General features: G+C 45.0%; 1 protein-coding gene across 1 annotated transcript in view; it reads right to left on the reverse strand.

Moving 5' to 3' along the window:
- Positions 1-20049, reverse strand: part of NHS (NHS actin remodeling regulator) — a 248063-nt gene extending 228014 nt beyond the window's left edge. The window contains exon 1 of the mRNA XM_063182951.1: positions 19650-20049. Within this exon, the coding sequence (XP_063039021.1) occupies positions 19650-20049 (400 nt within the window). The remainder of the gene's footprint in view (positions 1-19649) is intronic.
- Positions 20050-21836: the final 1787 nt, after the last annotated feature.

Consider the following 21836-nt stretch of genomic DNA (forward strand, 5'->3'; position numbering starts at 1 on the left):
AAGACTACTTTTTGTGAGAGTGAAGAAAGTAAAGGGAAGGACAATTTTGAAAACAATCTTTTTTTCAGCCTGATTTACCACTTTTCTATCTGAAAGAGGCACCAGTGCATAAAACAACCTTTTCTGTCTTTTCTGTCTAATATTCTTCCTAATTCATGGAGCAATTTTTTTTTTCTGCATGCATAGGCAAGATGTCATAGATTATGTTCAGAGGGAAGAGACCTCAGGTAGCCCCAGATGAGCTACTGAACATCTGTGTGTGACTTGTACTGAAGTGTTCTCCTGAAATGAGAGCGAACTTCAACAGCACAAGCTTAACTGCTGCTTCTTCAGCAAATGTCCTTCCAATGCTATTTAAAGGACAATTTCTCTCTAAAACTTTTATCCTCTAAGCACTTAGAAAGTCTCGTTTTTCTTTGAATGCATTTTCACAGGTCAGATGCAGGCATGGCATCAAGGAGGGAACTAAAAAATTAAGTTCTGTCAAACCTGTGCTGGCTTTGGGAGTGCAGCACAACACCCATCATCAAACAGAACTGGCAGCATCTAGCTGTGTGTATGAATGCTGTGGTGGAGCCAGCAGTGCAAAAGCCAGAGGCAGGGACACCCAAAGGATAAGGAAAGCATCAGCTGTGCTAGAGGCAGCTCAAGGAAGGAAATGGTAAAGCAAGCTGAGAAGCTGGACACAGCCAAGTCCAGGACCCACTCAGAGTTGTTTCATGTGCCGCATGTAAGTGCAAAAAGATTAGATGGAAAAATAAAAAGCAAGCCCAGCATTAAGAGTTCAGCTGATAAATCCTTCCAGATGGGACCCGTGCACCACTGCTCTTTCTGTCGGATCTCGTGTTACAAAGGACTGAAGCCACAAAACTGCTCTGAGATCACACACATCTACAGTGAACTAGATCCTCTTTGAATTCAATTTCAGCAGGTATTAAAAGGAAAGGATTTCTCTTTCAGCTCTTGTTAGCATTTTCATCCCATTCTGGAATTTGTCTATCATTTCTATCTTTTGATTTAGAATTGTTAATAAAGATTGATGGTCTCCCTGAGGAAAAACAGGTGAGGAGATAGCACAAGTCGGATTATATCATCCCAATAAATCTTCCTTTCAAAACAAACACAGCTTTCTCTTCTTGCAAAATACTGCTCTTTAAAGACTATACTTTGTTTTTTTAATAAAGAAAAAGTCTTTCAACTGTGTTAATGATTAGCAAATGATATGGCAGCTCACCAAGATGCTTAGGCCTGTAGCTTTAGTTACTTATCAGATTAATACACATAAATGAAGGATTCTGTATTCTTCACTTACAATGGCTGAAGTCATTGGGTTTAGTGAGGGAAGGCTACAGCACTGAGCCTGGAAAAATGGGGAGGATGGAGGGAGAAACAGAGGAGAAAGGAGCTCCCTGAACACACTCATAAGGATACTGCTGTCTGCAGCCTCCTTTGAGTTGTGAATGATACTGAGAAATAAAAGAGCTCTAGAAGCAGCTTATAAAAATAATTAGTGGCATGAAAAGATCTACAGATGGAAAGACACTGGAGAGGTCTAATGTATTTAATTTAGATATAAGGGCACAAGAAAGAGGTACACAAAGGAATGAATAGTACAGAGAGAGAATTCCGAGATTCTTTAATTATCCAGCTTTGTAATGCAAGAACAAGTGGGTATTCAGAGAAATTAAATTAATTCCAGAGAGTTCCCAGGCAATACACAGGTAACCAGTAGAGCTGCTGGCCATGTTTCATCACTAAGGCCAAGAATTTAGGAAGAAATTAAAAAAAAAAAAAAAACAAACCACACACCCAGCTCAGTTAATAGTAGCATGTGCAATGACAGCAGAGTGAACAAACAACACATAAGAAGCTCATGCTCCAAAGGACTTGTCAAAGCCAAGCCCTCCTTCTCTATGACAAAGCTTCATGTGTGGGCAGTTGTTACTACTTTTTACTACAGTACTTCTTACACTTTGCTTGAACCATCTGGTACCAGCCACTGACTGGTCAAAATTTGACTTTCTGATCAAAATTATTTTTCTGAGTATTTGAGGATTGCCATCAGACTCAAGGAAGAAAGAATATTCTTTTCCTCCCCTGAGCCCTCTCTCCACACCACCCCAGCCCGCAGCAGGCCATGCCTGGGATGGGAGGGAGCCTGTGCTGCTCTCTCCACTGTTACAGCAGAGCACTAACATTGCCATGTGCTGTTTCCATGGCCCTGGAACACCCCACAGGAGCACTTCATTTCCTCTCCAGCAGCAGCAGCAGCAAGGCTCACTACAACTACCCAAACTGGCTGTCATCCTTCATCCTCAGGTGTTTTCACTACTGAAGAGGATGTGGATGGACACCACTCCACTTTTCTTATCAGCTGATAAAAAGTGGACATGAATATAAATCTCCTCCCACTGGCCATAGCTACAGAGTGCTGCTTGAGCTGTGGAAGCAGTTAAAAATGAGTCTGTGTGCACCCAGGAGCAATGCTGTGTGCTCCTTTCCACAGGTGAAAAGAAAACCAGGAAAATGGGCAGAGGAGTCAATCCTGCACCACATCATCACCCGGGGAGCACGGGGCAGAAGGACACTCTCACACACCTCACACCATAATCATGGCGACAACTTTTGCCTCCAGAGGGCAGAGAAACTTAAATGGAAACGATCCAGCTTGCTGTGACTGCTCCGTGTGCCCGGTCTTTTGACTGAGTTCCAGGGGAGAGGGAGGGGGAGCAAAGCAAACCCCGAAGTGATTCCTTAGGGCGGGAAGGCAAAGCAAACCCCGAAGTGATTCCTGAGGGCGGGAAGGCAAAGCAAACCCCGAAGTGATTCCTGAGGGTGGGAAGGCAAAGTAAACCCCGAAGTAATTCCTGAAGGCGGGAAGGCAAAGCAAACCCCAAAGTGATTCCTGAGGGCGGCAAGGGAAGCTTTGTGTGCCCAGATAATGAACCCGCGGCCTGGTCCGGCCCAGCCGCAGCCGCCCCGCTTTGTTCCCGCTCCGCCATCCGCCGGGGAGCTCATCTGTCCCAGCAGCACACAGTAATGATGGCAAGGGTTAAATACCACTTACACGGAGGTACAAAAGGCCAGCATCATTTCGTATGAGGCCAGACAGCTGGTTTGTATAATTCCAGTTTTTGCAGAGTGTTTTCTTTCCAGTGTGTCCCCTTAAAAAAGCTTTTCCTTGTGAGTTAATTCTCTCACTGGAGAATGCCAGTGCAGTGCCAATTATCTCTGAAATAATCCAAAGCTAAATTCGCTGTCAAAGTCAGACCTGGGATAAGACTTCAAGAGAAAAACTGTTATGAAATTATTCACCATTAAATCATTTAAAGGCAAGGCAGAGAGTTTATTTTGTATCTATCCTGTTGTTGTTTTCTCCCCCACCAAAAAACCTAACCACTCTATGCTTCTAGGAGTTTCCAGATAAGAACATCTGTTTTTAAATAATCTCAGTTCTACTTTGGAGTTTTTACATCTTACAATGACACAATCAGCTGCTTTTTATTAACTTATTTGTTTGTGCAACACCATTGGTGAATGTTCATGCATTCAACGCTGCACATCAAGCAACTGGGGCAGATCCAGCAGCAGGAGTGTTCTGTGCTTGCCAATTCTGGTATATCAGCATTACTAACTAGTAGCTGAATCACACTTGCCTTGCCTGAGCAGGCATTCACTGAAGACAAACAGTTGCTTACTGAATCCTGTTTCCTCCACATTTTAACAGCTAAGAAGTGAACTAAAACGTAAGGCAACAACAAGGCATTTTAGATGCAGCTGAATCCTGCTTCCCCTAACTCCCTGTCTCCAAGAGTCTTTCGAGCCATGAAAAAAATGCCCTTTTCCAGGGGTATCCCTGCAACCATGAGTACAAGAAGGAGCTGATCCATTAGGACTCTTGTAAACAGATTTTACACTATTGTGCACAGCTTTGCAAGGCTTTGGAATACCATCCTAGAAGTTCTTGGAATTTCTCACAGTGTGAGCTAATACTGACTGCCAAAGAGCTGAGGGCCTCGAGGGGGCAGAGCAAAGCAATCCCCTAATTTGATAACATGCTGTATGACCTTCACCTCAGCCCACAACTTGAAGCCTTTGGCATTTGACTCTCCTGTTGAGAATGGATGGAGGATACTGGGCATCACTCTTCAATTCACAGGACAAAGAGCAGGAGCAATAATGAGACTCACAGGTGCAGGGTGTGCCACAACAGCCCTCAGGGACCAAATTTAAGAGTTTCACTTCAACTATGTGCAACAAGGGAGAAAGCCCCTTTGCTGCACTCAGTCTGACTGACAAGCAATCTTCCCTGCAAGTCTTCCTAATGGCTCAGAGCAGTGGCCTTGATGCCTGTCCTTTCAGAGGGTAAATGAAAAAGCATGGTCCTTGAAGCTTTTAATCATGGCACCTCAAGCTCTTAAATGCTCCAAAGACCGGATTATAGAGGGACACATGGAAGAACCAAAAAATTCCATAGAGTCCAGTCCGATTTCTGCAACTGTATCTATTCTGGATCTACCCCTTGGACAGCACTATTCTATCTGATCTGATTTTGACTTTTTGCAATGAGTGGAAGTGGACAAGCTGCTTGGAAGCTGTGAAGATGCTGTGCATGATGGAATGAGGGGGTGTTTCACTGAAAGGCAGGTCTCAATTTGTCCCACAGTGCCCAATGATCTTACAAGAAGATTGCAAGCAGTTTTGAAATGTCTTGACCAAAGCACTATTGCTGTCCCTGCTGGAAACAAAAGCACCTTGTAATCATGCCATAAACCAAGAAGTTTTATAACAAGCCCTCTCCTCTACCAAACTGCCACTGTAAATAGAAGAATGGAGATCTCCACCTCCACTAAAATGAACAAAGCTGTAGATCTGGGTTTAAAAGGTAAGGGAGATATGATTACACTTTACAAGCCACCTGCAGATCTTGAGTAAACTACTATTTAATTGAATCACTCTTCTGAAATTTCCTTTAAAGAAAAAGAAAGATACTGACTCATTATGGTTTCTTTGATCCTTTCCAACACAAGCAGCTATATGAAACAAGTAATTTTCCTTCCCTGGGTCCTCCCCTATTTGCTTCCTGAAGTGTCAGCCTGCTCCAGTAGACTGTCCCTGCTTGTGACATCATACTGTTTATCCTACCTATCATCTCTGTTAAAGATGCAACAGTTCTGATTAAACTACTAATGAGGTATGTCTCCTGCCATGGGTGGGTAAATCATGTCTACCAAGGCACAGCAAAGAACAACCAAATCAGGACATTGCTTGTGACTTTCCCAGTCTTCACCAGCATTTTGGGAAAGGGCTGACTTCTAATACATCCTTTTCTGTCTACATCCCCTCAGAAATGACAGTAAAACCTAATGTTGTCCAAAGCCCTTTTATGCTGAAGCATCTCTTTTTTGAGAAACTTCATACTTAAAAGTTCATTTAAATATTCTTCTGCATGTGCATGATATTTACACTCCCTCCATGCTTGTGAACTACAGAGGAAAAGTTAATAGTAGTTTAATAACACACTAAGGTGATGGTAACAAAAGCAAAGCTACAGCTTTCCATAACATTAGATTTACTATATTAAGCTTTTAATACTGCAAGAGATTAACAGTGACAGATTCTCTTGTAGAGTAGCAAAAGCTATTGCAATTCTTGCAACTTTCACATTAATCACATTTAAACATGCTGCTAACAGATGGGCACCATGGAGTGCTAGGTCTCTCACAAGCCAGTACTAACAAAAAGAATGTCTGAGAGATCTTGTGGCTTCTACAGTTCAGAGGGATTGTATATCCAGGCACCTTGTTATTGTTTTCATTGTATATTATCTAGGATTATTAGAAAAGCTCAAGTTAAATAGATGACAGACTTCAGCATACGTGAGCAGGAAGGGAGAGGAAGGGGGGCAGAAAGAGTAAAAACAAGACCACCCACACAAAGTTCCTCTAAGTCCACATTTCACGTGCATGATCATGATTTTTCCACTACACAGGGCAAGCATTAGGTTCTGCAGTGCAACTTTTCCTCTGGCACTACTACCTGCAAAACCTTTCCCCAAAGCCAGACACAAGCCCAAGCTGTGAAAAATGAGCTGCCAGGTTCAAACCTGGCTGGACAGAGAATGACAGTGTGTCCTCCCTCCCCTTTCATTAGTGCAGATGTCAGGTTCAGGTGGCCCTTTCTGACTGAAGCTGGGAGAGCACCTGAAGAAAACCAGCGTTAGAACTTGGCACCCAGAGAGAATGTAGATGTTTAATAAACTTCCCAGGACTGTTTTTTAATTAAACCAAGTCCCAAGGTAAAACCTCATCTTTACATGACTGTAATTAACCAGGACAAACTGTCTGTAAGGGAAGAAAGCTCAATCTCTTCTGTGAGCCAAACCTCAAAAGAAAGACTGGCAATTGCAAACTCAGCCCAACCTAAGGTTAGTCCTCACAGAGTAGGGCCTGCAGTTCTCCTCAGTTCCAGCCTGCAAGGACTCCTGCTCGCTGAAAAGTGAGACTGGAGAATCCCACCTGGGGGTACTGCCTTCATGTGGCACCTGAGAGCATTTGCCCATGTAGGACAGAAGCACTCCTGATGTGGAAGGGTCTCAGCCTTGCAGATTGACTGTCATTTACAAACCAGGTCTGTGTGTCATGGATCTATCATCCCACAACCCAACTTGCTCTCACTGCTTGTGTGATAACTGCTCTGAGAGGAAGGATGTGCTGTCACTCGGCCACAGACCTGAGAAGAGAGTGACAAAAAGCCTGTGGCAGTACCCACTTCACGCTGTGACATTCATAGAACTTAAGGGATTTATCTGAACTAGAAACTTCCTCTGCTCACGAGTGAAAGACAGGCTCACCTTTGAACAGGATGGATGGCCCAAAGTTTAGAGTGCTAACACTGGGTGATCTGAACGGCACTAACAACCTCCCCCAAGCTGTCATGAAAAGTTGGTGGATGAATCCAGGTCCCCTAGGCAGCAGCATTTTAGGGTCCTCCTTCTCAGTTCCAGCCTGCAAAACTAAACATTCTCAGCTCACTGAGGAGGAGCTCAGCACCTGGATGGGTATGAGTCTGCTCTACACACCTACCAACCACTGACAGATAGCAGCAGAGTCCACCTAAAAGCTGTTTTCTGTGTTTCCTCATAAACCACATTCCAGTGTCCACAACGTGTTTGGCCAGGACCACACTGACATGGGGCTTCCAGGGAGCAGAATTCACAGGATACTTACAACTGACCACCATGACTCCAAAACATAGCAGAAAAAAGGCTGTACAGATATGAAAGGAAAATTCAGGTGAGCTTCCACAAGCTCTACAAATTTGTAAAATGTTCCTGTAGTGCTATCAGGGCACAAAGTAGTAGAAAGAACTCTGTACTATGTCAATGAAAATAATATTGGTATATAGTTCAGCATCCTCATACGCAAGGAATATGAACTGAAAGGAAAAACAGGAATTACTTTGACACTGGAGGTGTAACTTGGACAAAGAAATATTGTAGTATCAGCCAAAGTTTGTCTCAGTCAGCTCCAGCCTTCAGTACTAGAGCACTTAATTATGCTATCCAGCATTCAGCTCTAGGGCTCTGTCCATCTGGCTCACGCCACTAGAATCAAGAAGCTGCAGAAGAGCAGACTGCAGCAAACAAGGTCAGTATGTGCCAACTTCTGTAGAGTCATATTTAACAAGCCCAAGGTTGGACTGTCTCAAAAGAAACAAATGCACAGGAGACACCTCTTTGTGAAAACAAATACAGCACATTCCTTCAGTGCATCTGCAAATGACACTGTGTCACAGAACCACAGAATGAACTAGGTGGGAAAAGACCTTTGGAGATCATAAAGTCCAACCTATGACCTAGACCTGCATCACTTTACCTTTCACTTACCCATCTGTTTTCCTGGAAGATTTTATTTCATTAACTTGGCTTTTCTACATTTTAATTTTATTTTTCAACCCTTGCTGTAATACAGCAGGGGCAGTTCATTCAAAAGCAAAGTCTTTACTCTTGCAAGTATGCAAGTACCAAACAGCAGAATTCCCACAACCCTAAGCAAGATGTATCTCACTTCTGATCACCCATTACACGCAGTAGAAGAGTTTCCATTAATAACATCACAATTTCTGAGTCCAAACGAAGCTTCCATTGAGAGAAGGAGGGAATGGGAAAGAAGTGAACTTAACAATGAGACGCTTTTGGCTGAAGATACAAATTCAAAACAAGCAAAAAACAAGATACATCAATTACCTTCAATTTTGCCTATGTAATGAGAGAAATATTTTCTCTCATTTGACCAGTTTGCTGCTAATGTGGCTGTAAATTTCCTCTTCCATTTACCAAGCTTTTCTAATCTCAGTGATCAATATGATCTTGTCCAATCTTTCCACTGGTCTTCTTCTGTTATCTAGATAGGCATTTCTCTCTGTATGTGTGTGTGTGTATAGTGTGTGTGTGTGGGTGTGTGTGTGGGTGTGTGTGTGTGTATGTGTGAACACAAACTTATTCCTCTCCTAGTGAAACACAGAATTTTGAGGAAGAATCTCTTCTTGTTTTTCTTCCTCACTGAGGAAAACCTATTTCAATTGTTGTTCAAAAAGGTCTGCACAAAAATGGGCACACTTACTTATTTTAACCTTTTAGTCTCACAGTCTAAGATATTGCTTATCAAGACAGATCTAAAGCCAAAGAAGACTCATAAAGGAAATAATCAGCCTGAGCTATGATATTTTGCAGTTCCCTCTTATTTTCTTTAACTAATTGCCATTCTACTGGGTTCTTAAGAACAAACAGATAAATGAAACGTACTTTTAATCTACACTAATAATTTGTGTTAAGTTCCACTTGGACAATTTCATAAATGGTCACATTATAGCTGCTGAATGTAGCTGTAACCCATTCACTCATTTACAGACACAGTACTTCTCAAACACAGGTGCTCATCTTCATATTTGCCTGTAGGCACATGATTTTATTGTTGTATCTGAGAGAGAATCACACTCTAAATTGTGTGTGTATTGACAGAGGTCCCTAAAAATATTTACAGCACAAACTGGGTAAATACCCTAGGTCATACTTCATTCTGGACACTGATTCACATCAGCTAACAGAGATCTATAATTAATGATAAACCTTCAGGTGAGCCTCCTAGTCTCCCTTAGCAGGGTTTTGTCCAGAGCAGAGCTTACCCAACCTCTGTCTTGGCACCAAGGCTATATCAAGTCTGTGGCAGCTGTAACAGAGGCCTAAAAATACTACAGAATAAAGAAGTAGTGATACTTATTTTAGAATATTAGCAGAGTAATGATTGCCACAAAATACACTTCAGCCACAGTGCAATTTGAAAGTACAGGAGCTTAAACCAGTGCTTTTAAGGTGCCAGGCACAATGAGTGCATTTACAACATCTATTAAAAGCAGGTTATGTTTGGGGGAGGGGGATAATTACATCTTAGCAGGTAGTTTATTAACTGAACAAGACAGCACCACATTAAAGATAATCAATGGAGAATAAACCACAGTTGTAAAAATTAATACTGTTCATTCACACCATGAAGGGAGTGAGGGGGTGGTGTCTGTGCTATTAAGACAGAAGTAAAAGTATAGCCCCTGTGAAACCACCATGCAAAGAGGAGTAAAGGACAGGATGGCACAAAATGAAAGTCATTCAAGGCGTAAGTTTCAAAAAAAACAATACTGAAATTGAAAAGAAATAATCAGCAATTCTGGAGGGGAAAGAGGAATTCAAACAACCAGTTTTGCAAACAGTGGAACTAATGAAGCCTGGTTTTCTCCAGCTTTTATGTCATGCAAAGACTGACTTTCACATTGAAGTAAATGTGAACTCCAACTGGAGCATTTTTTTTTATTAGATTGGAAGATTTATAAGGGATTCCTTCCCCAGTGGATTTTCTAGTTTCTAATAAAGAACAAGACCTTCCTCCAAATGCAGTAGGAATAATCTGTCCTCTCCTTTACCTGGCAGCCTCTTTTATGATTTCTACATTGTGGCAATGTAGTTGAAATTGTAGCTGAGTAACAAATATAAAAATCCTGAATGGCTGGTGTGAGATACCCAGGCACACCCACCTCCTTCCCTGCTATTCACACAGAATGTGCTCTTCCTTAATACTTGTTTTGGATAAGAAGCAAGACTAAAACAGTGTTGCCAGGATAATCCAACTTATGGGGGAAATTTTTTTGGCATGCTAACCATGTGCAAGGCTTCAGGCAATTTTCTGCAGAGACCAAGACCTCAGGCTCCTGCAACAATACTTGTTGCAAGGAATAGTCAACACAGGAGGGGAGGTGAGATCTCCTCAGTGTGCTGAGATAGGAGCCTCTGTGATGATTTTAACTGCTGGGGTAGAGGAGGGCCAGAGGAGCTGAGTTTAGCACAGCCTGAAGCACAAGAACCAGTCAGAAGCTGGTTTGGATAAGTATGAGAAAGTCATCCTCCCCAAAAAAATACAAGAAAGAAAAAAAGCTTGCATTAAAATTTTGGGCTGTGCAGAGCTATGCAGTTTCCAGGGTTAAGGCTGGCCATGTGAAAGTCAGTGGTCAATCCATGACATATGATTTCTTTTCTTAGAAATTAATTAAGATACATCTCCTGACTCTCCTCCTGTATACAACACTTAACCAAAAACCACTTCACCAAAGAAAAGACCATGCCTATGACAAGAATAGACCCTCTTTTTCCTGCAAGTAAATGAACTTTACGAAGTGAAAAAATGGAACTGGGTAGTATCCATTCTTTGGACTGATTCTGATTTGCATAGTGAGCATTAAATCATAATTAATCTCTTGCTTCACTTAAAATTCAATCACCCTTTATCATAGATCACTAGATCACTAAGTAGTGGATGCAGTGAAACATGTATAGCATCTTAAAAAAGTTTGCCTCTGAGCATCACAGTGAATAACTGCTGCCTATCTTGAGTTTCATCATCCAGAAGATCTGATTTCTGCAATCATGGACAGTTATAGGCTTCTGAAGAGAACAATGCTTGGCAACGCCTTTTTGGGGAAAAAAAAATCAGGCAAAATTGAGCATGCACAGAGAGCCCAGTTTTGCCTTTAAAGCAATCCAAAGTCTCTGGATAGACTGGAATTTTTCAGTGCACCTTACATATTCTGCTCCTAAGAATGACCCAATTCTGTAGCCACTGATACACACATCTTCAAGAAGGATTAGCACCTTTTCCTCCCCAGCTCACTCTCTGTCCAGGTCAACTTAAAAGTCTGTTCAAGCATTGTCAAGCTAACAAAAAACACTTTGAAAAGGCGGGGGGAAAATCTGCAGAGGCCTGAAGACTCTGTGCATTTTTGTAGCACAAACACATGCTCATTCCCCTTAATCACATGCACACACTTGCAAGGCATCCCCACCAAACTTTCTCAGGGATTTGGTCTGAGTGGCTGTAGTTCAAAGTCCAACTGCCTTGGCAGCTGAAAAGAAAGAGAAAACCATGGTGGCTTTGTAAGAATTACAGTGATCTTATTAAAAAAAAGTATGTCACTCTCTGCTGGGACTTAACATGGCAGTGCCACGCAGCACTCATTGAATTGAGCAGCATTTCAAGCACACAGCTCCTGGTATAATAAGACTACAGGCTTAATTAGGTTCCTATCAGTATTGCTTTTTTCCTGCCTTCAGCCAAGAAGGTATAAGAAAAGATTGTCCAATACAGATACTGCAATTTAAAGTCTCAAGTTAAGAACACAGTGGGTGTATATCTACTATAAAATCTACCCTAAAAACATGCCAGTTGTTAAACTAAGCAGTGCATTAGAAGCAGTTAGATATAATGAGAATGTAAATGGAAAGAATTCTAGGGAGATATTTCAGCTAAAAACAGCATACACACTATGCTATCTTTTATTTTAATCATGCTTTAAGCCCTGCCTTTTTGAACTTTTTATAAATTCTGCTATCTCCCTTTGCAGTTACTTACATATTGGTATATAAATTCAAAGACGAGAAGCAATTAGGAATGAAGCGAAGACTCCCTCTCTTGATGCCAATACATCAAAGGAAGTGAAAAAAACCTTCCCCCCTCATACACACTGGGTAACACAGAGAGTTTCTGCTCTTCACAGCCTAATAGCTCAAGTAGCTCCAATGGAGAGTCTGATGTCAGCCTCTGATTACATGGAGATGCCAGCAATTGGAAAGAGCAGCTTCTGAGAAATCCCAGCTCTCTGACTCTGGCGACCACGCAACCCTGCAACAATGCATTTCAAACACACACATGTATTACTCACATCAGCTGGCTCTATTTTTTGCTCACTTTGGAGATCACAACATTGCTATTAAGAGTTCCCTGGGAGTATCTGCTTGATTTAGGTACATGTGTGAAGGAAATGTGTCAGATCAGGGGCTTTTTTAAACAGTTGTCGCTCCCCTGCACCCGATCTCTTTTGCTGTCCACTTTAGAGAGAGGAAGAGCCAGGGGCTGCCTTTAAACAGACACACTTCAGAAATCTGCTTTTGTCTGAATGGAGAAGAGGTTGGGACTGGCTCATGGCAGGGATCAGTAAGGACTGTTCTCACTCTTTTTCTACACCTTTGCACATCTTTGCCAGATCAGCCTAATCCAATCCTCAGAACAGGTAAACCTATGTAAGAAATGCCAACAAAACCTGATTGTGCTGATTCAGAACAGCAGCTGAGTGGCACCCTGAAACTGGGTATTTATATTTCCTTCCTGCAAGTCCTTCCCCCAAGTCCTTCCCTCAGTCCAAGGACATTTGAGAACCGTGCAAGAGTTTTTTGGAAACACTCCAGGCCCTTCATCTTTCAAAAAGGAAAACTAACGTCTCTTATACATCTGAATCAACAGGTGAATGACCTCCCCATGCCCTCAGCAAGTTACCAGAGTCCATTTATTTCTTAATCACCATATCTCCCCTGTACGAGCAGGGAAACTAACCAAAAGTAGGAATGACTCCATTAATTTCACTGGAACATTTATCTTATATTTCTGTATGAACACAAACATTATGCTATTAAGGCTTTTAAATAAGAAGCATGGAGTTTTAAAAGGGGCTGTAGGAAGAATTTCTGTTAAACCATTAGATCCACAGTAAGTTCATGTCTCTTACAGGTCTAGTTGTATTTTCTCTGCAGTTTTGCTCCCTGTGTAAAGGAGACCTTATTGGTTTTAAAGGAGCTAAAACATTTCCAGCAGACTTTCTAATAAACCCACTGGAGACTCTTGCTTGGCTCTTGAGCATGAGCAAGAAAGAAGCTGCAGTAACTACTATGATATTACACAGATGTGTAGCTGCAGTGAGGTGGAAATCAAGCACTGAATGTTTTTTGATATGTTTTTTTTTTGACTGGCAAGCTCTCCATTTAGCAACAAAATCCCCAAACATTCAACCCTGGTACATTAGCTGAAGTACTATTTGTGGAATGACAAGCAAGGAGCTATAGAACAGGCTAAGGCTTTCTCAGCTACACCAGTGGAAGACCAAAGAAATTACACTCAGCAAAACTTCAGAAGATTCACACCTGTATAACAGGGAATGGCTTTGGAGGAAAACCACTGCTTTCTGCTCTTCATCTGTTACCAGGCTGTGCCAGACAAAGTCCAGTGAGTCTACCTGAGCCCTGAGCTCTCAGAGCCTTTCCACCCAGCATCTCTCTGGCCTTGGCAGAACAAAGGATTTTACACTATGCATTTATCTGCAAAGAGACCAGAGTCTGCATTCCACAAGCTAACAGGGCTAAAAGTGACAACCTGAGCTTTCAAAAAGTTTCATCCCTGCCAAAGCCACCTGACAAATTCCATTCCATTACCTTCTATCAGATACCAAATGCATGAAGAAAAAATACCTCAAGCAAAGCCTCTGAATGGTTGTGTTCCTGTGTTAAAGGTATTCTATCACCATGCTGTAAACAAAGATAAGGCATTTTTCTGCTAAATGACAGTACTCTAGCTAATGGTGCTCTAGCAATGTTAAGGTAAATTGGGGATGGGATCCTTAAGTGAGCAGGCTTTTCTTCCTCTGTCCCTTTGTTGTTCTGACAGCAGTAAAGGTAAGAAGGAAAGCCCATGCTTTGGCCTCCCTCTCCTTTCCACTCTGCTAATGTGCCATCAATCCTCTGCATTTAGAAGAAACCATGCACCGAGGAAATTCTCCAACATTCCCATACCCTCAGCTTGGGTTATTTACACTGATGGGCAAACTACAGGCAAGTGCACCAGAGAGGTGAGTTCTGTAACACAAATGAGCACACAGTGGCCAGCACAACACCGAGAAACCAAACCTGGCAAGTAAAGTCAAAAGCCTTTCTCCTTTTCCAAAGCAATAAGTGAAGAGGTTGTGTCATTCCATTTGGGCAGCTAAAGGAAACAGAGCTGAAAGTGATGGATTACTACATCCAGTGTACAGCTGCTTTTCTTTGCAGGTTTTATTCTGCACCCAATAAAGACTTGCCAATTAATATAATTTCAGTGTACAAAAGCAGCCCTGAGTACATCCTCTTGCTTCATGTCCCCCAGGTTACATTAGTGTGCATCTCTAAAATTGTAACTACCCTCACACTTAGACTCACTAACTATAGATGGACAATAATACAAAATTGAAGGAAGCTAGGAATCTCTTCTGTTTTGTCTCCAGCAGTATCTGAGATATTTTTGTGTAAACATATCCAATCCATGGTGATCTACAGCTGCACCTCAGTACCACAGAAAATCCATACCATGAAAATTGCACTTTCAATCTCAAGGCTCTCGAGAAGCTGAGATAAAGTGCAACACTTATCTTCCCAACATGGATGCTTTTTTTCTTTCAAGTTGCATCTACTCTTAAGGTCTTATGTACCTCCCTGAAGATGTCTGCAAGGATGCTCAGCAATCCTAAGCCTGGCATGGCCTTACAATGCAACTGAATTCTGAGATGGAAGCATGATAATTTCTTGATTACATTTCAGCAGCAATTGAGACTTCAGTGCATTAAGTCAAGGAAGAGGAGGTGCATTTTCTGATGAGCTTTGGCTCCAATATATGTTTTGTAAAAATGGTAGGACTGTGGCAGAAAATACACAAAAAACCTTATAAGGGATTAAACATTTCCCTGCAGTGCTCAAAACCCAAACAGAAAAGTGTTACACCAGTATGGCTAAAAGCCACACCAACAAAAACCTCAAACCAAACAAAATCAAAACAAAACCACCTAAAAGGCATAAGGAAAGAGACTAAAAGCAAGAGTGAAACTTGCCAGGCTGTTCTCAGTAACCAACTTCAATCAAACAGAATAAATTAATGCAGAGTCTAAAATTATAAAGAATCAGTTGAGAGCTGTCTTTTTTATCTCAGTACTGACACTTCAGGAAAAGAGAAAATCCTATAGAGGAGCTCACTGTAGAGATCCAAGGGCCTCTGAAGAGCAGAGTAACACGGGAGATCCCCACACTTGGGAGCAGCTGCACCACTGACTGTTAGCAAACAGCAAAATCAGGAATGGAAAAGCAATGAAGATACGGCAGGCAACTTCTGGAAACCATACAGCTTTTAGAAAGATTGGCTACTGGTAACACATTGATGCTTTTGAAAAAAAAAAAGCCTGGAATGTGTGGAATTCTCTGGGATGCCAGGGTGCAAAAAGGATCTCATTAGCTAGGGCTTTCAAAATCTGCTGCCCGGTTGTTGCCTATTATTCAGAAAGCAAGTCGGCTTACATCATCAATTTCTGTAAAGTACAATATTCCACTTAAACTGCCAGATCTCTAGTCCCCTAGACTGAGAAATCACCCTTCCAAATAACCATGGAGGCACTGAGTCTCAAGTCTACAACACACTAGTCCAACATTTCTGTGTTTCTATATTACCAAGATAATCAAGTGTCTAATAATAAAACTGGGCAGTACCACACTGCCAACAAGAAAACTCTACAGAACATCCAGACTGACAACAATTATGTTATTCCTACGTGGTTCTGCTTTAGAAGCAGACCCTGGAACTGCTCATGATGAAAAGCAGTGGAGTGGCAGAAGGGCAAAGTAGTTAGTTCAGGAGCTGAGCAGGAAAGCATTTCTCACTGTTGTTTCTCTTATATTCAGAGGATGGGAAAGGATTCATATTTGCAAGATGCTGGCTGGCCAGAGGCTTAAAAGAAAGATGAAAGGACAAGCAGCATCTGGGGAGGCAGAGGTGAGGGACCTTGAGTTTTTGAAGATGACCTGCTTGTAACTACCCAGAATCCACCCTTTATTGTGCCTAACAAAGTTTTCCAATCACACTAAACAGTGATGAAAACAAAGGCAACACATAGGTAAATACCTTTACCAGTATCTTAGTAGAGAACTTTAAATAATTTTCTTAAAGCAGAGTATACACATACTTGCAAATGTTCACCATTGCAACAGCAACAGAGCTGAGAATGTTAAGGCCTTGTGAAAATGACAGCAGTAGTGATAAGCATTACTGGAAAAATGCCATTTTTAATTAATTTTAATTCTTCATTAATATTCCCTGAATCCAACTTAGATGCTTTAATATAATGATATATAATTTTCAGTATAATTTACAACATTATTATGCAAAACTGTATTATATGCTATTTTCAAGATAACTCCTTTCCTGCTCCCCTTCCCCTTGGTATCATCTCTGCAATTGCCAAGGAATGGCATTCTGGGCAAGGAATGCCCCTCTAACCACTGGCTCCAATAGCTCTTGAGATGGCATTAGCCCATAATTTCCTTTTTCTAAGTGTCCACAGGGGAATCTCAGAATACATCTGGCTTATGAGGCCTGGAGAAAAAGGCCTTCCATTGTCACAGCTCAGTATGTGGGGTGCGTTCAGTAGCATTATTCTCAAATCACTGTACTACATTTGAAGTTGGAATATGAAGATTGTCTCACTGTGGCAAGATAGGCTAGTAGTTTTAAACTGAGTATTTGAAAAACTTGTGGTTGGGCTGCACTGTCCTGGTGTTAACATCCCAGTACACGGTGTTTCAATCAATGCACCAATAAGCCCAGCCCCTCCAGGCTCATAACATGCAATAAATTCAATGCAGCCATTACAGTCATGCCATGGGTGGGGTGGCTGCATGACTGTCACCAGCTTGTTCCTTGTGGTTGTGAGTCCAAACCTCCAGCCAGTTCTGAATTATTCTTAGATGTGTCATTTAGGCTGAACAGCTAAAAGACAGCCCTGAGGCCATCCCATCATTTCCATGCTCACCACAGGAGATAGAAATCAGTATGCCTTAATGTGATGTTGATCAGGTCCTGGGCAGATCTGTGACCACCTGAGATTGCTCTCTTGGTTTCAAAAAACAACTGGGTGTAGTAACTTGAGTGTAATACTTTCAGGAGTGAATTATGTAGGCACTTCATGCATAAAACAAACATTAGCATAGTCTTGCTGAAAGTAATAATGAAGGAGGAGGCGTCAGCCCAGAGAGGAGCAAGCACGCTGTCATTATACACTCCAGGGAAGATGGGCAGCTTCCAGCCAGGCACTTTTATCTGTCCTGGGGAACAGTGAGCGGTCTGCAGGACAGAGGGAGCATTGCTGTGGGTGCGTATGGATTTTGGGGGAATGTGAGGAGATAACGTGTACAGTGGTGCTGTTCAGCTCTGGGTCTCAGCTGAGATGTTCAGATGCAGCACTGTGTAAATGCAGCTCTGCTGATCCAACACTGGAGGGGGAATAAAAGCAGCCAGAGAAGGCAAAGAAGTTGACTGTTCATGTACATTGGATTGTACTGAGGCTTTCACCTCCAGGGAAGATGTGGTACAGTGAGCATGGAGAGAGGGGATGAGGACAGGGAGGTGTGCTCTGAGCAGCTGCACAGCTGCAGGCAAGACACACACCTACAGGAGGATGGGTGGGGGCAAAGCCAGCGTTGTGGAGGATCCCTTGCCTGGCCAGACCTAGGGACATGTGCAGATCTATCAGTGGCACTGTGCTGTGCACAAGAGGAAGGAGGAACAGCTGGCAAACACAGGGAAGATCATGGCCAAAAATTTCTCCCCTCTTAAAGAGAGAAGGATTTAAAAGAAAACCAAACACTAAAAAAATTTATCATCACAGGGATAAAGCCAGACTCTCTAATTAAGCAGATGACATAACTGTGCTGTAATATCAAGATTTTGCTCTGTGATTTGCAAACAAGCTGCACTTGCACAATCCAGAAAGAAAAAAGCCATACAGATTAGAACAGTTAAGCTCTGCTCTCACTTACATTAGTATATACCCACACTTACTCAGCTCAAAAGATGAGAATGTGATACGAGGAGTTTCATTTCCTCAGACAGTTCCCTCACGAGCCCAGCCAAGCCTCCTTCTCACTGCAGTTTCCAATCACAGCCCAGCACTCTACTCTGATTACACTCATGTTGAAACCACAAAAAATCTCCCTCATTTTGGTCTCATCTGTGGTTGATGCACATTAATACATCCCCAGCAAAGTCACTGCCACTGTACAGATGCTGAGTATGCAGCTTAAATACCGTTGAATTCTTAAAGCTTGATTCTGTTAATCAGGACAGCTTCATTGATCCTACAAGAATTACGTATATTCCACAATGCTCCAAAGGGGAGGAAATCCAAAGCACAAATTTTTAAATGGCATATTTATGAAAAACACCTAGAGGAGGGCATGGTCTTGCTTATACTGGTGTAAAATCACTTTGCTGTACTTAGCGGAGCTACTCAGGATTTAGAAGGGTACAGCAAAAGGCAAAAACTAAGCCAAACTAACCCTTTCAAGCCACTGCTTTTCCCGAAACAGATACTGAAAGGTCAGAAGCAATACCAATGTCTGCTACTCCAGACTTCCAACCCACAGCCCTATCTATCAAAAACCCCACGTATCCACAAGTGCTCGGGAAGCGTATGCACCAGCGAGAGTACAAAATCATTACACTGCTGTGAACACGAGCCATATTCAGCAGAAATCAGCAGCTGTTACGACTACAGAGCTTTTCACTGCTTTTATAGTTTGGGTGGAGAAGAAACAGGATTCAAGCACTGCTCATAACACAAGTTGTATATTGCCTTGATCTTTATCCTCCTCCCCCTCCTCCACCCTCCCCTCTTCGCTCTTCAGGGCCACTCTTTAAACAGAAAGAAGTCATTAGCCAAACTTCCCTCATTTTATGGCCCCGACAGTTAGGTAACGACGAAGCAATTTTATTATTTCTACTTAAGAGCGTTCGATCGGGAATTCAGAGACACTTGTAAGGGGAAGATATCTGCCGGGGAAGGGAGACAGGCCGGCGAAGGGAGAAAACCCAAATATGCCCGAGTGCGGCGGATCATCTCCATCATTCCCGGCGCCCAGCTGACAGACCTCGTCCCCCTCCCTGGCCAAACCCTTGGCTGCAGAAGATGCGTCCCGAGAGCCCCGCCAGCCAGCTCCTTACGTAAGGCACAAACCACTGACATCATCCCTCCCGCCGGCATCGCCGCGGCGCCCAGCGGCGCCCGCAGACCCGACCCGACCCGCGCCCGCCCGTTCCCTTCCCGCTCTGCTGCCCCGCCGGGGCTCCTTTCCCACCGGCTCTGCCCCAAACTTCGCACGGCAGGTGGCCAGGGGAGGCTCTCCCCGCCGGAGCCCCGCGCTGCGGTGCGCTCCATCCATCCCGCGGTGCTCCCCATCCATCCATCCCGCATTCCGCGCTACTTACGCACTGCCTCCTGCTTGGGGTCGAGGCCGCGCACGGCTCCCTGGAGGCCGGCGATGCGGCCGTGCAGCGCCCGTACGCGGCGGTGGGTACCCTGGATGTCAGCCTCGACCTCCTGGAAAAGGGTGCAGGCGTGCCGGGCCACGTCGGAGAGCTGTCGGAGGATCCGCGACAGGGCTACGTTGCTGACCGAGCAGAGGTCCAGCACCATCAGCACCGCTGCCGCCTCCCTCTCCCCGCCGCCAGCCGCCTCGGCGCCCTCGCCCGCCGTTCCCGGCTCCTCCGGCGGCGGGTCCCGCGGCGGCGGCGGCGGCTCCGCGCCCCAGCTCTCCTCCAGCACGGAGGCGGCGGGCTGCCGCCGGCACAGCCGCTGCGGCTCCACGGTCCGCTTGGCGAACGGCATGGCCGAGCCCTCGGCCGGAGCTCTCCCGGGCTCCCGCGGGCACTGGCGGGGATCGCTGCCCTCCTCCTCCTCCTCCTCGCCCTCGTCCTTCTCCTCCTGGCCGCCGCCGCTCCTTACCCGCCGCCGTCACTCGCGGGCGGCCGCCGGCGGGCGGCTCATCGCCTCGCTCGCTCCCTGCGCGGAGCTCCTGCGCTGCGGGGCGGCCGCCGCGCCGCCGAGCATCCGCCGCCGCTGCCGCTGCCGCCGCGGGAGCCGGGGCACATCCGCGCCGCCTCGCTCGCTGCTCGCTCGCTCCCTCTCACGCCGTCCCGCTCCGGCGGCGGGTGTGAAGGGGCGGCCCGAAAACGCGGAGACAGGAATCCCGCGGCCGCGAGGAGGAGCGAGCCGCCGAGCCTCCCGCCCGGAGCGCGGCGGGGCGGGGGGGCCGGGGCGGTGCCAAGCAGCTGCCGCCGCCGCGGGGGGGCGCTGCGGGGCGGCGCCGGGAGCGGGCGGGAGGCACCGGCGGCCCCTGACGGGCCGGGGCCGGGAGCGGGACCGGGAGCGCGGCTCCGGGCGGGCTCTGCCTCCTCAGCCCGGCCAGCCCGCTGCCCTCCGGCAGGAGCCCTGCCCGGGGGCGCAGAAGAGAGAGAAGCTGCTCCGAGGGGCAGAACGGAACCCGGCTCGGCAAGGCCCCAACTGCGGGAGGGTGGTGCCCGCCCACGGGTGTCACCTCCTGGGGCACCGCGGGGGTTGCTGCGCTCCCTGGAGTCAGGTGCACGCACTTGGGCACCGGCTTCTTAGGAGGTGTCGGGGAAAGCTGGCTTCCCGTCAGACAAGGAGCGCTGCTTCTGACGCAACACAGCTCAGCTCGCCTTCACACACTTCTGAAAGGTGAACGTGCCTAACTAGCAGGCATGAAATCTGAATGCAAACTCTAAAGGATTGGTAGTAATTGGATTCAGTAATACCACTGAAAGAGGTACTGTAAAAGGAGATCCAGGCGGATGCAGATGCAGGCACTCCACAGTTTGGAAACAGCAGCTTGTTTGCCCACTTGACCTTAACTTGTCATCCTTGCACTTGAGTGTTGTGGTACAGGCTGTCATTACATGACCACATAGAGGCAGCTTTTAATTACCTCTGGTCAAATAGCCTGAGCTGCAGAGAGCACCACTGCCAGCCTGGTGATGCATATACCCCACGTTCTGCAGATGCAACAACCTGCTCCTGGGACAAGCTTAGGTCCAGAGGGGGGACACAGCTGCTTTCACAGAAATCAGAGCCTGGGCTGATGAAGTTTGCTGGCCCTGCTGCTGGCTTTTAGCATGAATCGTTCCTGTGCCTTCTCACTTTGCCCCTGGAAGGAGGAACACACCATGACACAAAGTCAGCTCAGGTCTTTAGCTCTGGTTTCTGACTTGGCTTGAAATGGGTCCCTGCCCTATGCTTGGGCAGGGAGGAAGGCACAGAGCCGGTCCCAATCTCAGCACCACTTCCCCACACTCCCTGGGGGCTTGAAATTCAGGTGTGACCCAGTGGGAGCAAGCAGGGATGTGAGAGCTGTCAGGGGTCCAAGGGAAGTGCTCAAACAGTACTAAAACTATTTATTGGACCCAAGATGAGCCACTACTAAAATCACTGGGGTATTTGTACCCCACATTGCTGAGTTTCCTCTGCAGCTGGAAGGCTTTTAGCTCTTGTAATGAAGCATGGACTGTACTCCTCTTCCTAGCTGGGGGAGTCATGATATGTTATTTATAAGCCACTGAAAGGTATTTTAATATTTCACTTGGGATTCATAAAGCAGG

Source organism: Melospiza melodia, chromosome 2, assembly GCF_035770615.1.
Source record: "Melospiza melodia melodia isolate bMelMel2 chromosome 2, bMelMel2.pri, whole genome shotgun sequence".
In the NCBI taxonomy this organism is placed as follows: domain Eukaryota; kingdom Metazoa; phylum Chordata; class Aves; order Passeriformes; family Passerellidae; genus Melospiza; species Melospiza melodia.